Source organism: Oncorhynchus clarkii, chromosome 11 (assembly GCF_045791955.1).
Source record: "Oncorhynchus clarkii lewisi isolate Uvic-CL-2024 chromosome 11, UVic_Ocla_1.0, whole genome shotgun sequence".
Classification (NCBI taxonomy): domain Eukaryota; kingdom Metazoa; phylum Chordata; class Actinopteri; order Salmoniformes; family Salmonidae; genus Oncorhynchus; species Oncorhynchus clarkii.
This window is the reverse complement of record NC_092157.1, coordinates 32,006,232-32,024,514: the sequence shown is the minus strand read 5'-3', so window position 1 is coordinate 32,024,514 and position 18,283 is coordinate 32,006,232. Positions and strand designations below refer to the sequence as shown.

At 40.3% G+C, this 18,283-nt stretch overlaps 1 protein-coding gene across 1 annotated transcript; it reads right to left on the bottom strand.

Moving 5' to 3' along the window:
* Nucleotides 1–723: 723 nt before the first annotated feature.
* LOC139420441 (cytochrome b5-like) lies at nt 724–17,454 on the bottom strand. The gene is made up of 5 exons (XM_071170582.1): nt 17,193–17,454; nt 7,447–7,575; nt 4,063–4,092; nt 3,781–3,803; nt 724–3,379 (listed from the first exon to the last, which is right to left on the bottom strand). The coding sequence occupies exons 1-5, from the start codon at nt 17,325–17,327 to the stop codon at nt 3,298–3,300; spliced, it is 399 nt and encodes a 132-aa protein (XP_071026683.1). The 5' UTR covers nt 17,328–17,454; the 3' UTR covers nt 724–3,297.
* Nucleotides 17,455–18,283: the final 829 nt, after the last annotated feature.

Genomic DNA, 18,283 nt, shown 5'->3' with positions numbered 1-18,283 from the left:
AGCTTTAGAAAACACTGAGTAGATCTAGCTTGCTTTTCATAGAATACCGCTAAGATTTCAACCCAATTGAACACTTATGGGAGATTCCGGAGCGGCGCCCGAGACAGCGTTTCCACCACAAATATCAAAGTACCAAATTATGGAATTTCTTGTGGGAGAATGGTGTCGCATCCCTCAGAGCTCCAGCTGTTCTAGCTCATGGTAGCCCAATGCCATATTAAAACACCTTATTTTTTTCCTTTATTTTGGCAGTTACCAGTCTATTGCAATTTTACATTCTCAATACATGAATCAACATTTGTCTAAAATCTCCATATGTAAATAAGTATTTTATTTATATATACACAGTCATGTGAAAAAGCAAGTATAACCCCTGGAAAGTGGTCTTTAAAAAATACATACATAACCAGTCAAAAGTTTTGGACACACCTACTCATGCCAGGGTTTTTATTTATTTTTACTATTTTCTACATTGTAGATTAATAGTGAAGACATCAAAACTATGAAATAACATGTGGAATCATGTAGTAACCAAAAAAAAGTGTTAAACAAATCCAAATATATTTTATATTTGAGGTTCTTCAAAGTAGCCACCCTTTGCCTTGACAGCTTTGCACACTCTTGGCATTCTCTCAACCAGCTTCATGAGGTAGTCACCTAGAATGCATTTAAATTAACAGGTGTGCCTTGTTAAAAGTACTTTTTTTAAATGTATTTCCTTAATGAATTTGAGCCAATCGGTGTTGTGACATGGGTAGTATACAGAAGTTAGGCTTAGTTGGTAAAAGACCAAGTCGATATTATGGCAAAAACAGCTAAAATAAGATAAATGACAGTCCACCATCACTTTAAGACATGAAGGTCAGTCAATCTGGAAAATGTCAAGAAAATGTCAAGAACTTTTCAAGTTTCTTCAAGTGCAGTCGCAAAACCCATCAAGCGCTATGATGAAACTGGCTCTCATGAGGACCGCCACAGGAAAGGAAGACCCAGAGTTAGAGGATAAGTTCATTAGAGTTACCAGCCTCAGAAATTGTAGCCCAAATAAATGCTTCAGAGTTCAAGTAACAGACACATCACAACATCAACTGTTCAGAGGAGACTGCGTGAATCAGGCCTTCAGGTCAAATTTCTGCAAAGAAACCACTACTAAAGGACACCAATAAGAAGAGACTTGCTTGGGCCAAGAAACACGAGTAATGGCCAATAGATCGGTGGAAATCTGTCCATCGGTCTGATGAGTCCAAATTTGACATGTTTGGTTCCAACCGCCATGTCTTTGTGAGACGCACAGTAGGTGAACCGATGATCTCCGCATTTGTGGTTCCCACCGTGAAGCATAGAGAAGGTGTGATGGTGCTTCGCTGGTTACACTGTCAGTGATTTATTTAGAATTCAAGGTACACTTTACCAGCATCTGGTTTGCGCTTAGTGGGACTATCATTTGTTTTTCAACAGGACAATAACCCAACACAACTCCAGGCTGTGTAAGGGTTATATGACAAAGAAGGAGGGTGATGGAGTGCTGCATCAGATGACCTGGCCTCCACAATCCCCCGACCTCAACCCAATGGAGGTGGTTTGGGATGAGTTGGACCGCAAAGTGAAGGAAAAGCAGCCAACAAGTGCTCAGCATGTGGGAACTCCTTCAAGACTGTTAGAAAAGCATTCCAGGTGAAGCTGGTTGAGAGAATGCCAAGAGTGTGCAAAGCTGTCATCAAGGCAAAGGGTGGCTACTTTGAAGAATCTAAATTATATTTTGATTTGTTTAACACTTTTTTGGTTACTACATGATTCCATAGTTTTGATGCCTTCACTATTATTCTACAATGTAGAAAATAGTAAAAATGAAGAATGAGTAGGTGTGTCCAAACCTTTGACTGGTACTGTATGTGTAATGTAAATATGGCTATTTGAGCTAAATTCCAACTATATTCATTGATAAAGGTAACCCAATCTAACAAATCACATAAAATTAACACTTTGAATATGTTATGCAATTAAAATAAACAAAAATCTAATTTCCTTATGCGGAAAAGATTGTACACCCCTACCTTTACCATCACATAAAATTGCTAAAATTTGAATCAGGTGCACCAGAACCGGTGAAAATTATTAGAAAATCATTAGAGTGTAACTTGGGTGGGTCCAGCCTTCCAAAAAGATTAGAAACTTGGTCTGGTTTGGTCTTAACCAATTCAGCCCAAGAACTGACCGAAAGATGCTCATAGAAGTCTCTAAGATCCCCAAGGTAACATCAAGGGATCTACAGGCCTCTCTTGCCACAATTAATGTTGAAGTGCATGAGTCAACTGTCAGAGAGTGCACAAACTTGGCCTACATGGGAGGTCAGGAAGAAAGAAGCCTCTTCTCTCAAAAAATAAAATCAAGACACGACTGACATTTGCCAGACAACACTTGGGTAAAGACCAAAACTACTTGAACAATGTGCTCTGGAAAGATGAGTCAAAGTTGGAGTTGCGATGCCAGAAACCATGTTTGGCGAAAATGAAACACTGCTTTTGAACAGAAGGACCTCTTACCAAATGTAAAGCATGTGTTTGGTAGCATTATGGTTTGGGGCTGATTATGGAATGGCTGAGTCAAGGCTCAGATTTCAATTCTGTCTAAATGCTGTGGGGGGACTTGAAGCAGGCCGTGCATGCAATAAAGCCCTCGAACATGGCACAGTTGAAGCAGTACTGTAAAGACGAGTGTGCAAAAAAGAATCCCAGTCGATGTAAGAGACTGATAGACAGTTACAAAAAACGCCTACATTAAGTTATTTCAGCCAAAAGGGGGCAACACCAGCTATTGAAGCTAGGGGTGTACTTATTTTTTTCAGCACTGGAATTGCATTTCTGTACATTTTTTATGAATAAATGATTGCAAAGTAATCATTCAGTGTCATTGGTTAAACTAGGTTACCTTTATCTGTCAATAGTGTTAAAGTGAAGATTACATATCCATTTGTCCATATGTTAAAAAATATATTTAAAAAATCCAGGAGGTGTACTTACTTTTTACACGACTGTATATATCAATATGTAAATCAGGAGAGGAAAATTAAGGTTAACACAATAACAAAATGATATGTCTTCATTGACATGATGCCGAGCGATTGGATGAAAAACATTAAATTAATCCTGTGTACTATAGTACTGCATATGAGCTGTACAAATCCCAAAAGGCAGCAATGGTTTCTCAGGGATCAAACGCAGGCTCTGTAGCGGTCATTCTGAAGCCAGTTATATTGATTGACATTTGATTTGCAAAGGTGACGAACGGATGGCGCAGTCACTTCTCCGACGTGTACATTTGGTACATCACCGTGACGACAGCCGCAGCCAAACCAGGGATCAACCAGTTTATCCACCAACTGTTGAGGAGTGAGGAACAAGAGCTCACATACAATACATCAGTAAAACCGTCAGCTGAAAGGGTACAAAAAGGTGATAAAACGCAAATGTCATAGAAAAAAAGCAATGTTGGTTCCCCATTAGATCACTGCAACAAATAGACGATATACTTTATTCATCCAGACGGTAATTTGTCATCTGCTATTACCCAACCCCTCTGGTATACACACAAACAAACATTAGGTTGGAGAAGCTGGAGCAGAGATTTCTAAACAAACATGAGGAAGCACATTTGCTTACATAAACACAAACAAGCATCTGAAGCCTCCATTACTCACGCAGATGCAAACTTGCAAGATTAAATTGTAATTGATTTAAAACCAAGAAACTGAAAAAAAAAGCATCAGGGGTGCCTACATACCTAGAGGTTTCCTTGAGTGGTTCCTGTAAGAAAATAAAAAAAAGTCCACAAATATTTACATGTATGTCTCAGTATCTTTGAGTAGGCCTATCTTTATGATACATTGTAAATGTTTCATATGTGCTGTACATGTCAACTACAGGTGTTTTCAAAATGGCTCTTGAGTAAGGCAGCTTGCTGTCGAAACCTAACACCTTAGTATGTGTGCTGGAATATGAGTAGCGTAAATTGTCAAATTTGAGATACAGTTGTCTGATATCCACATGAATTTGTTTTACTTACTGAAGGTTTGTCAATCTTCAGTCGGTCATCCTACACGAGAGAGTGAGGGAGATAGAAGAGGGAGAGTGGGAGGAAAATAAAAAGGTTGTTTATTATGCTATGAGAGTTGGCAGGTATTCAACAAATATAGGACCAGGCATTCCTTCCCCTTTAGATTACACTAGATTTGTAAGAAGGCTGAGAACTAAATTATTTATATTCTCAGCAGCAAAGCAGTCTACCAAAACAATCTAGACAGATTTTTTTGCAATTAAGTGTCACATCAGCCAACTGAAACCAGAATGATTAATTAATCATACCATTGCCATGATGTAGCCTACACATGTTATGCTGTGAAATCTAACATTTCACACTCGGAGGTGTCTATTTTAGCAGAACTATGGGACCACTGAAACTTCCTACATAATATCATGGTCATCGGCATTCAATCAAGATGACATCCAGAGAATAAAAGGGTAGCCAATGGCATTCAATGAAGATAACAGGGCAGAAAACACAATCACAATACCCAAAACTCTTGTGTTCAGCCAATCTACTCCACTCACAGTGCCAGACTTGTCTTGAGCAGCGCCTCACACTCAATAGGTCACAGGAAGACCAACCAGGTCACCCGTGATACAAGTCAGTATTCAAAGTTCAACCATGTCTGAGGACATTGGGATATGATGTGGAAACCGACCACTAGGGGGGTAACAGTCTTACCTTCAAGTAGGTTTCGATTTTGCTACTGCGTTGAGGACGGTGATGGCGGAGGGGTGTGAGCATCTGCCTCTGATTCCAAAGGTTGCAAGCTCGTATCCAGCAATAGAAATTTGTTTGACATTTTTGTTTTAAGTCCATCCCAAACCTTAACCATAACCTTAAAAATGTGGCCTACATTTAACCTTAAAAACACTTTGAAAGTTGATGTTTGATAAAAAATAAATGAGTGTCTAATTCTGACGTGAGACTGTGAGCTGGCATTGTGCAAGGGCCTGTGCGGTCGCTGTCGAATAGTAACTTAATGGTTGTCTGGGTGTTTTGTTTTTATCTGTATTCTAACAATCTAGTCCCATGCTTCCAAAGAGAGATGAATTGTGCCTGCTTGCCCTGCTAACTCTGAAATAAAATACAACCTATAAATTACTTGTTCCTCTGGGATTAATTAAAACAAACACTACCAATAGAATAGAGGACTGGGCATGCCCCCATTCTCATCAACGGGGTTGTAGTGGAGCAGGTTGAGAGCTTCAAGTTCCTTGGTGTCCGCATCACCAACAAACTAACATGGTCCAAGCACACCAAGACAATCATGAAGAGGGCGCAACCAAACCTATTCCCCCTCAGGAAACTGAAAAGATCTGCCCGAATCCAGCCTTATTGAAGCACCCCCAGATCGTCACCGATCCTCCTCCAAATTTCACAGCGGGTACGAGTCACTGTGACTTGTAGGCCTCTCCAGATCTCACACCCACTATGAAATTTGGTGGAGGGTCGCTGATGATCTGGTGGTGCTTCAGCAAGGCTGGAATCGGGCAGATTTGTCTTTGTGAAGGACACATGAATCAATCCATGTACAAGGTTGTCCTGGAAGAAAACTTGCTTCCTTCTGCTCTGACAATGTTTCAACTCTGAGGATTGGTTTTTCCAGCAGGACAATGCTCCATACTATAACTAAAACTTAATGCAATTGTAACCTCGGCCTTCACAAGGTGTGTATGGAGGTGTGTATGGAGGACCACCAGATCAAGACTCTGTCATGGCCAGCCCAATCTCCAGACCTGAACCCCATAGAAAACCTCTGGAATGTGATCAAGAGGAAGATGGATGGTCACAAGCCATCATGAATTTTTGCGCCAAGAGTGGCATAAAGTCACCAACATCAATGTGAAAGACTGGTGGAGGGGATGCCAAGACGCATGATAGCCGTGACTGAAAATCTGGGTTATTCCATCAAATATTGATTTCTGAACTCTTACTAAGTTAAAACATTGGTATTGTGTTGTTTAAAAATGAATATGAACTTATTTTCTTTGCATTATCCGAGATTTTTTTTGTTATTTTGACCAGTTGTAATTTTCTGCAAATAAAAGCTCTAAATGACAATATTTGAGATTTGGGAGAATATAGAATAAAACAAAAAAAATAATTTTACCCAACCGCATACCTGTAAATAGTAAAACCAAAGAAACTGATAATTTTGCAGTGGTCTCTTAATTTTTTCCAGAGCTGTACACTCAGTTTATTAGGTACACCCATTCAGTACTGGTTTGGACCCCCCTTTCCCTCCAGAACAGCCTGAATTGTTCAGGGCATTGATTCTACAAGTTGTTGGAAACGTTGGTCCATGCTGACGCAGTGGCATCATGCAGTTGCTGCAGATCGGACGGGGGTACATTCATGCTGCGACCAGCCCATTTCCATCTCAATGTTTTTCCAGTGTTGGTGATCGCGTGCCCACTGGAGACGCTTTTTCTTGTTTTTAGCTGATAGGAGTGAAACCCTGTGTGGTTGTCTGCTGCAATAGTTGTGCGTTCCGAGATGCCGTTCCGCGCCATTATTTTCCTGTTTGTATCCTGCCTGTTAGAGTTCACGATTCTTGCCATTCTTCGACCTCTCTCTTGTTTTTGCCCACAGGACTGGATGTTCTTTTGTTTGTCGCACTATTCTCAGTAAACCCTAGAATGGTGCATGAAAAGTACAGGAGGTCAGCCGTTTCTGAGATATTGGATCCGGCCCGCCTGGCACCAACGATCATACCACGCTCAAAGTTGCTTAGGTCACTCATTTTGCCCATTCTAACGTTAAATCGAACACTAACTGAATGCCTTGATGCCGGTCTGCCTGCTTTATATAGCAAGCCACGACCATGTAAACTATCCAGTGAGTGTATTATCGATGGCTTACATCAAATTTTGGGTGGAATATTGGCTGTATGGTTCATAAATTATAGTATATTGTATTTATTTTCTTTATCTCATGACAATTTGATGAAACCACAAATCTTTTAGGCAAACAATGTTTCCTTTTGCTCACCCAGTGGTGGTACAGTGGTGTACCCGGTGTACCCAGTGGTGTACCCAGTGGTGGAGGGTAACTGTACGTAAAACACGAGCTACGCACCATTTTTATTTTGCTCGCGTTTACCCACCTTTAGTGTAAAAATGCATTGAAAAGTTTAGGGAGCGTTACTTTACTCACCGGGAACGGCGATTAGCGCTTACCCACCTAATTTTCTTTACTACTACAACATCACTGTGTATACCCCTTTCTGTCCAATGAGGTCATTTCTGATGATTTATAGGACAGACCCCTTTTGGCTCAAGAGCACCCCCAGAGGCAAATGTTTTCTTATAGCCTATAAATAAAATAAAAACAGGTCTAAGGTACGGAAGGAGTGCTTACTGGATGCAGTTCTCCAATGACCATGTTGGCAGCCATCTCCCTGGCATCTGAGGAGTGTCCGACATCTTCAAAGCTCTCTGTGGCATCGCCGCCGGCCTGCTCTCTCAAGACCTCCTCTCCACCTGGGTGCTGTAATATACATGTCAGAGTCAATCAATTTAGGCTTAATAAAATGCATTCTAGGTGTCCATTCCCATTGTTTTGCACTAAAACCTGATGCTAAGCTGTAGCTATATAGACAAAACCACATCTTGGATTAGTGGTTCTCTGTGTTCAAACTAGGGTAGGGATTCTCAAACTTTTTCACTCAAGCCCCCCTTCCAGCATTGGGGAAGATTTCATGCCTGCGCCACATCAACTTCTATGGGCACAAGCACTGTTCACACCCTTCTTGTTGGCAGAGAAAAAAGTTGTTCGCGTATTTCCTGTAATTCTGAACATTTTTACAGAGAAAATGTTAAAGCAAATTTTCTTGCAATTCTATACATTTTGCCATGTCCAATGAGTATTCATATGATATTTGACTGACTAAAACATTACAACTAGCCCATGTCAGCTATAAAACATTAACTGACATGGGCTAGTTGATCTGAACATTTCTGAGAAGTTATAAATAGCTCAGGTATGCAATGACTGACATGACAAGAGGAAAACTGATGATGCACTTCCTAATTTCGAAATTGCACCTAAGGCTGTTACGGTGACCGTATTACCGCCAGTCACGAGTCATGACCACAGTCAAATTCCAGGTGACCGTTTAGTCACGGTAACTAGGCTTCTCCAAGCTCTGATGCTGCTGATGGTCATTAGTACCAAACGTGCTGGTAGCCTGGTACTTGGCACTCTATTGTCCCTCTAATATCAATGCAAATGTATTCGAAAAATCAAACCAAACACTCCATGATGTTGCGCATATTTTCTATAGGCTATGCAACTGTGTGAGAGAACAGAATTTTGATGGCCTCTATTAAAAGGAGGATCCCATCAGCTTTATATAGGCTAGGCCTACGATATTTGTTATCAACTTTCCTAATGTTAAGCACATTGCATCAACTTACAACAGGAGTATAGCCTACCAGGCTGGCATGAAAATGAACCAAATCAAAACTAATTTCACACATTATTTAGTATATGTTAAGACAACATTAAATAAATAATTATCTGATGGGTGACAATATTAACCCATCGAGGTTGAATGATGCACACCTCATGTAGCCTAGCCCATAGGCCTATATGCTTTGATAAGGTTTGTATCACAACTAAAATGGCCAAATAACTTACAACCAGTGTAGAGTCTAACTGGTATACATAGGCAGCATGTGAGTTTAAAGTTTGGGGAAGATAATTTGCACCATAAAAATGCACCTTTATAATAGCATTAAATACATGAATCACATTTGTGGTCACTTTTCAGAACAGTCACACTTATAGCTTACTGTGATGTGTGCATTGCTGAGCTTATAATGTGAAGAAATAAAATATTAGGCAATCAACATTTTAAGCTAAACAGTCTGATCTGTTGCATCAGCCTCATTGCTTTTAAAAGTTTTTTTTGATGAGTGGTTGTATTCATTTGGGATCTATAGCATCCCACACAGACAGCATCGTGAAGAAGGCGCAGCAGCGCCTCTTCAACCTCAGGAGGCTGAAGAAATTTGTCTTGTCACCAAAAGCACTCACAAACTTCTACAGATGCACAATCGAAAGCATCCTGTCGGGCTGTATCACCGCCTGGTACGGCAACTGATCCGTCCACAACCGTAAGGCTCTCCAGAGGGTAGTGAGGTCTGCACAACGCATCACCGGGGGCAAACTACCTGCCCTCCAGGACACCTACACCACCCGATGTCACAGGAAGGCCATAAAGATCATCAAGGACAACAACCACCCGAGCCACTGCCTGTTCACCCCGCTATCATCCAGAAGGCGAGGTCAGTACAGGTGCATCAAAGCTGGGAACAAGAGACTGAAAAACAGCTTCTATCTCAAGGCCATCAGACTGTTAAACAGCCACCACTAACATTGAGTGGCTGCTGCCAACACACTGACTCAACTCCAGCCACTTTAATAATGGGAATTGATGTAAAATATTCACTAGCCACTTTAAACAATGCTACTTAATATAATGTTTACATACCCTACATTATTCATCTCATTGGTCTACGTATATACTGTACTCTATATCATCTACTGCATCTTTATGTAATACATGTATCACTAGCCACTTTAAACTATGCCACTTTGTTTACATACTCATCTCATATGTATATACTGTACTCGATACCATCTACTGCATCTTGCCTATGCTGTTCTGTACCATCACTCATTCATATATCTTTATGTACATATTCTTTATCCCTTTACACTTGTGTGTATAAGGTAGTAGTTTTGGAATTGTTAGTTAGATTACTCGTTGGTTATTACTGCATGGTCGGAACTAGAAGCACAAGCATTTCGCTACACTCGCATTAACATCTGCTAACCATGTGTATGTGACAAATAAAATTTGATTTGATTTATTATTTACCCTACTCAAATTGAACAATGTAGAATAGTACTTCATTGCTCTTCACTACTCGGCTTCCAATCCCCAGAAACAAACGCACACCATATTTTGGGGGAACACAGGGTCAGCAACAGCGTAGCTCTGGAGAAGCCCTGGAGAAGTTAAGGGTTCCATTTCTTGCTCAAGGGTAAAACAGTAGTGGATATGGTCTGAAACCAGAAGCCTTCCAATTGTCAGTTCAGTTCCCACTCTTCATCACCCAAACTGGGACTTTAACCAGCGACCTTCTGGCTAATGGTCTTCCATCATCACCTCTGAGCTACTTACCCTGTACTATCTGATTGAAAGATTAAATTCATCTGTAACCAGGACAATGTGTGAACTCGGATAGGAATTGTGACTTGCCAGCTTTTGGGGATATTCAGTGTCCACGATTGAACCCAGGCTTTCAAAGGACGGATCAGAAAGCTTGCGGACTGCTTTACTTGTCTAATTGTGATACTATTTTATCTGCCCTTATCTTATTGTCCATAGACTACAATGTAATAACAATAAACTAGGCCATCCAAAGTGCAAAGAAACCCAGGAGAGAAAACATATCGAATTGTATTTGTCACATACACATGGTTAGCAGATGTTAATGCGAGTGTAGTGAAATGCTTGTGCTTCTAGTTCCGACCATGCAGTAATATCTAACAAGTAATCTAACCTAACAATTTCACAACAACTACCTCATACACACAAGTGTGAAAGAATGAATAAGAATATGTATATAAAAATATATGAATGAGTGATGGCCGAACGGCATAGGCAAGATGCAGTAGATGGTATAGTGTACAGTATATACATATGAGATGAGTAATGTAGGATATGTAAACAGTATTAAGTGGCATTGTTTAAAGTGGCTAGTGATACATTACATACATTTTTCCATTATTAAAGTGGCTAGAATTGAGTCAGTATGTTGGCAGCAGCCACTCAATGTTAGTGATGGCTGTTTAACAGTCTGATGACCTTGAGATAGAAGCTGTTTTTCAGTCTCTCGGTCCCCGCTTTGATGCACCTGTACTGACCTCGCCTTCTGGATGATAGCGGGGTGAACAGGCAGTGGCTCGGGTGGTTGTCGTCCTTGATGATATTTTTGGCCTTCCTGTGACATCGGGTGGTGTAGGTGTCCTGGAGGGCAGGTAGTTTGCCCCCGGTGATGCGTTGTGCACTATCCTCTGGAGAGCCTTACGGTTATGGGAGTAGCAGTGGCTGTACAAAGCGGTGATACAGCCCGACAGGATGCTCTCAATTGTGCATCTGTAAAAGTTTGTAAGTGTTTTTAGTGACAAGCCCGCACTGTCTGTGTGGGTGGACCATTTCAGTTTGTCCTTGATGTGTACGCTGAGGAACTAAAAAAAATATATAATTCCACCCTCTCCACTACTGTCCCTTCAATGTGGATAAGGGGCTGCGCCCTCTGCTGTTTCCTGAAGTCCACGATAATCTCCTTTGTTGACATTGAGTGTGAGGTCACTTTCCTGACACCACACTCCGTAGGCCCTCACCTCCTCCCTGTAGGCCGTCTCGTCGTTGTTGGTAATCAAGCCTACCACTGTAGTGTCGTCTGCAAACTTGACAATTGAGTTGGAGGAGTGCATGGCCACACAGTCGTGGGTCAATAAGGAGTACAGGAGAGGGCTGAGAATGCACCCTTGTGGGGCCCCAGTGTTGAGGATCAGCGGGGTGGAGATGTTGTTACCTACCCTCACCACCTGGGGGGGCGGCCCGTCAGGAAGTCCAGGACCCAGTTGCACAAGGCGGGGTTAAGACCCAGGTGCTTGAGCTTAATGATGAGTTTAGAGGGTACATTAGTGTTAAATGCTGAGCTGTAATCGATGAACAGCATTCTTTACATAGGTATTCCTCTTGTCCAGATGGGTTAGGGCAGTGTGCAGTGTGATTGCGTTGTCTGTGGACCTATTGGGGCGGTAAGCAATTTGGAGTGGGTCTAGGGTGTCAGGTAGGGTGGAGGTGATATGGTCCTTGACTAGTCTCTCAAAGCACTTCATGATGACTGAAGTGAGTGCTACGGGGCGGTAGTCATTTAGCTCAGTTACCTTAGCTTTCTTGGGAACAGGAACAATGGTGGCCCTCTTGAATCATTGATGGTTATGATCACTCACTATTAGGGATGGGAATTGCCAGGGATCTCACAATACGATGTTATCACGATACTTAGGTGCCGATATGATATGTATTGCTATTAGGGATGGGCATGAAGAATCGAATTGACATCAAAACTCGATCATTAACTAGTGATCATATATTTTTCAAATACTAAAAAACTATTTGGTCAAAATGTTGTCTTGAAGACAATGTTAATTTGCTTTAACTCTATCATTCCATTTATACATGTGCATTGCAGGACACAACTAAAAAGAAACAAAGACAAGCATCACACAGTTCTGCTCCATACATTTCCTTTCCGCTCTGTGGCTCACTCAATTGTGTAAACATAGAACCGGTTTCACACTGACAACACGCAAAAATATTACTTTAAGCCTACTCACCAAACAGATGTCATGGCCATATTTCATCCCCATGCAGTGTTCAATGTGGAATTGTTAATAAAAAAAATATAATTCCAAAAGAACAGGCAGAATAAACTAAAACGTCTGGTTATCAAAAATAAGAGATTTGGGTTTGTAACTCTGAAAACTGTATTTGAAAATTGCCAAATTGAGCCACTTTCAAATTAGCCCTCAGAATAACTTAGACGCGAGATGTGCGTCACTTTGCACTATTCTGTTATATTTTATTCTGTTATATTACATCATGTTGTTTACTATAAAATGTGTGTGTCTTGACTGTGATAAGGATGGGAAATAAGAGTTGTCTGCTAAATTAACAAAACAAGGCTATACCATTGCACAGCCATAGGTTTCTACAAGCAAGTGCCACACTGCTGAGGTTACTACCTTTTTAAAGATTGTCTTTCTCGTTTCAATAAATTAATCTGAAATGACTCGCCACCTGGATTCGGTCTTATGTAGCAAAATACAAGTAGACTCAGAGCTACAAAATGGTATATCACACACTGCATTTGAGGAAAGTAACTGCTTTGAAAGTTGATGAACTTGAAACTCACTTTTGATAAAATTGCATTTTAGTGTTTCAGTGAGAGAGCTCTTCTTTGTCTACCCTCATTCAGCATTGTTCACATCCTCCTTTATTTAACTAGGCAAGTCAGTTAAGAACAAATTCATATTTTCAATGACAGCCTAGGAACAGTGGGTTAACTGCCTGGTTCAGGGGCAGAACAACAGATTTGTACCTTGTCAGCTCGGGGGCTTGAACTTGCAACCTTCCAGTTACTAGTCCAACACTCTAACCACTAGGCTACCCTGCCGCCCTTTAAGCTTTAGCCCCACCCATCTCGTTTTCGTTCTCGGTGCGTTCAGAGCGCACACTTTACGCTCCTATCCAGCTCTGCTGGCAACAATTTCATTATTATTTTTGCTGACGTTTATTGACCACGGCCATATTCAACGGATGTTGTACACTTTAGCTTAAGACATGTAGCTAGCTAGCTACCTAGGTAAACAACCTAGAACCTAGCTAGGTAAACAACGAACCTAGCTAGGTAAACAACATATAAGATCACACACACGTTAGTTGGCTGGCTCGTTAGCTGATGTATGCTAGTTAAACAACAATGAACAGTGCCAAATCATGTCATTACTACCCTGAATAAATCTTCTGGGAGCTGACCAACCAAGTGCAATGTTAGCTAGCTAACATTAGGCTCTAACTAGCAAAGCTAATGGATTGGGGATATGAATAATAACACCATACACACAACGTTAGCAAGGGAGCCAGCCAGCTAATGTTAGCTAGCTAACAGTACACTTTAGCTTAATACATGTAACTAGTTAGCTAGGTAAACAATTAACCTAGCTAGGTAAACACCATGTAATATCACACACACACGTCACAACGTTAGCTAAAGTTAGCTAGGGAGCCAGGCAGCTAACGCTAGCTAACAGTACACGTTAGCTAGAGATATGTAGCTAGCTAGGTAAACAATGAACCTAGTCAGGTAAACCATGCCACAAATGCCCTTAGTTTGAAGACGTAATCCGGAAACAGGTGTTTTCTCCATCTCCTTAGCTGTCATACTCTAACTCCACTGATTTCAAAACTCTATCCTCCAGAAAGTGGAGAGCAACACTTATGCAGCTACATTTTAAAAAGCCACGTTCGAAGGGGTTAACACAGAATTAGCTCAAATAGACAGAAGCCTTCTAATTGGCAGACCAATCCGAACTCCTCTCTCGGCATGTCCAGCCCACTAATTATCTCAGCCAAACATGGCTAGTGGGAAGTTTGCTTTCTTTTTCTGTGATTTACCAAGAAGGCTCGAAGTTTAACAATTTTATTTGTATTTACAGATGAAATACAAGTTTGTTATTAATGGACATGAAAGTTCACATGTTCCAGAAGGCATTTCTGCTATAAAAAATAAAAAATAATAAAAAAATGTAAAAAAACATTCAAATGGCTATCCTGTGAAGTCGTGACTTGCGACATAAGCCTAGTACCTGAAACGGGTCACATGAGAGGCAATTTATCATTTAGGATTCTTTATCTGTAATGGTTATGATAAATAATCCATTGTTGCATGCGGTTGGCATATTGATAAATGCGCACATTTTTTTTCCAGTGCGGGCCGATTACTCAAAAAAGAAAATCATGCGAGTAATCAAACAGTCACTAAAGTTCAAATGCCCATCTCTAATTGCAATTTGACATTTATTGCGATTAGATACTGGGATTTTATTGCAATTCAATATTCCAAACATATTGCTCACCATATGTCTGCTGCAGAGGGCCAAGAGAAAACAAGTTTTGATCAGTCATGGAAATATAAGCGCTGAAAACAAAATAGCTCCTTATTTAAAAAGAAGATGGAGAACAAGCTACGAATGAAAAAAATACTGGAGTTTTGATGCAACTAGAACAAAAATAATATTACAATATTGTCAAAACGATACATAGTCGTCGTCCCCCCCTCCCCCCCATCACTATTGTACCAACCTGCACCCAGGTGTAGACATAACATAGTACATGTAAATCTGTGACACTCAGATTAGTATGTTACATTTCGTTTGGTATAGATTAATTTGTGAATGTCCATCATCCATTTCATATGATACATGTTACAAATTACAATTCAGATGATACGGATTGCAAATCGTACAATACGTTACAAATTTGCCAGACGTTAAATATGTTACAATGTACAATTTGTTAGGTGGCCAACGTTAGCTAGGCTAGGGTTTGGGATAAATTGAAGGTTGTGGGTTAAGGTAAGGGTTAGCTAACATGCTAAGTAGTTGCAAAGTAGCTAAAAAGTAGTAGTTACAAAGTTGCTAATTAGCCTAGCAAAAATATTTCATGATGTGATTTGAAACACGCAACCTTTTGGTTGCTAGACAATCGCATTATATGCTAACCTATCCTCCCCGACCAAACTCTCCTTTCGTTTTTGTTACCCTTGTAAGTCTAAACCCTTAGATCATGGAATTGTTTTAAGATCGTCATAAAATGTATAACTTAGCCTCTTGATTTAGAATTTTAGGCATATAGATGTTTTTTTATGAAACATTGAATTTGGCCTTTACTGCTATAGCCCATCGAAACACATCGAATAACATTTATATAAATGGCAAAACAGGAAAAGTTTTGTGTCTGTCCTAGATCTAAGAGATAGAAGACGTAGGATTTTTTGTTTTTATACCAATGTTTGGTCACCTTACTTTGGCACATTTTACCCACCATGCACATACGTACATGTTTTTTTTTTTTTACAGCCTGGTACTGGGTTGCCTTTAGATGGCTCTCCTGAAGCTTGTGTGTATTGTAGCAGAACAACCGACACCTTTGTGTTCATGGGAATCTGACCTTTCAATATTGGTGACATTAGTTTGTAGTTCATATGGGTCGGGTTTTACAGACAATTTCTTGACAGCTTTCTTGTCCGGATCCTCTCATGTGTAGAAAAAGGCTGTAGAAAGAGGGTTTAAACTGCAGCCTAGAGGCCTTCATGGGTCCAAAAAGTTGGACCTAGGCTTTCCCATCTGGACCGATATGCATAAATATATATATATTTTAAAATATAGAGACACGTTCCGAACAGACCCAAGGACAACTACACTCGTTCCGTATAGACCTGGTCGGGTCCAGACTCGGTCCAAGTGAGAGAAGCGGAAAAGTCCAATTTTAAGCTACTTTATTAACCCGAGCTGATAAAGCATGAGGGAGAGGAGGTAGCAGGGACCTTGATGTCTGTGTAGGCTACTGTGAATGTGTGTGAGTGAACAAGGATAGACAGCAACCAACCAAGCTTACTCGCACTATAGTAGAATAATAGCTGCTATAGATAGCTATGTCATTTATCATCCAATATGACTACGTAGTACCTGTCTTGACTGTATCAAACCAGGATAAGCTAGTTTAATTAGCTAGCTAGGCTAATTGAGTCTGTATGCACTTTATTGTCCTACTCAGTTACAAACAACTCCATTCAGAATATAAAGTAGCAGCCAAGTTGTTGGCTCTTGGTCATTGTAGCCTATCCTTCTCCTTTAACTATGAATTCCATCTTCCTCCATTGATTAGATGTCGCCTAACTTTTGCCCTACACGGAGGCTCTACAACAAGCGACAAGCACAATTAAAATCAAAGAGCACCAGCATAAATTATGCCATTTCTCTCCCTCTCTCTCTAATGCAACAGCCTTACGTAACCATACCAAACATAACATCGGCTATCACACTAATTTGACTGATTATGTTTACTGTGTTACGTGTCGTTCGAGGCCAGGCTGATACTTTTTTTGTTTTACTCTAAAGTTCGTGCATCGTTCTCCCTATCCTCACATAATGAAAATGTATTTATTGACTTCGCACACACTAGTACGAAATGTTGCCATGGCTATGGCTATTATGAATAAGCATATATTAAGTCAAATGTGATGGGCTATAACATTGGGGGCGGCAGGTAGCCTAGTGGTTAGAGCGTTTGGACAGTAACCGAAAATTAGCTGGATCGAATCCCCGAACTGACATGGTAAAAATCTGTCATTCTGCAACTGAACAACGCAGTTCCCCCTTGTAAATAAGAATTTGTTATAAGCTGACTTATAAAGGTTAAAAAAACATGACCTATTCTTGTAGCACAATTTTCTCACCTCCTCCAAAAATGTGGTGACATCGTAGACTTTATGGTTGATTATAATCCATGTACTCTTGAATGAATTTCGTTCCTCGATTTCCGACAATCGGTAGTATTTTACAGCGTGTCCGTTCTCGTCTTTATCCTCCATTTATCTTTTCAATAAATATATCTGATATGAATGTGAATCCAGAATGTTACAATCTATCAAATGATTCGAAGTAAGAACAAGAGTTCAGAGTTTTATTGTAGGTCATGGTGCGTATCAGGAACCGCCCATAGATTTGCCCATAATTGCGGTGATTGGTTATTTTTATATTTATTTTTCATTCGGAGGCTCTCTTATTGGTGTAACCCATGTCAGTCTGTCCCTGAAGAGAAAACTCATTCATAATGATGAGTAGGCTAAAGTTCATAAAAGTTCATCTCGAGGAGCTATTTCTTACGCAATAAAACAGATAGGCATGCCTTTCTACCTGTGCATTGTGTAGGCCTATTGCATTATTCCCCAAAAATATGCTAACAAATAAAGAAATGGGAAGAGAAAAAAAAGAAGAAGAAAAATATATATATATATATATAAATATGGGGGACGTGCGGCTCTAACTATTTCTTCTTTGGGCTTCTCTATATTCTAATGTAAAACAATAAATACACACAAAACAGTATAGTGTAGGATTTATGGGCTTCAGTAAATGCTATTGATTGATTATACACTGGTTGGATAACCTTGATAATTCTGTGATTAAACATCCACACCAGCAAATCCAATATTTCGAGCTGAAAGATGATGGCCAAAGTTTACACATGATGTAGCACAACAGTTTAAGTCAGTACGTCATCTTTAGTCAAAGTATGATACACTATATACACAAAGATATGTGGACACCCCTTCAAATGAATGGCTTTGGCAATTTAAGCCACAACTGTTGCTGACAGTGTACTAAAGAGCTCAGTGACTTTCAACTTGGCACCATCATAGGATGCCACTTTTCCAACAAGTCAATTTGTCAAATGTATGTCCTGCTAGAGCTGCCTGGTCAACTGTAACTGCTGTTATTGTGAAGTGGAAATGTCTAGGAGCAACAACGGCTCAGCCGCAAAGTG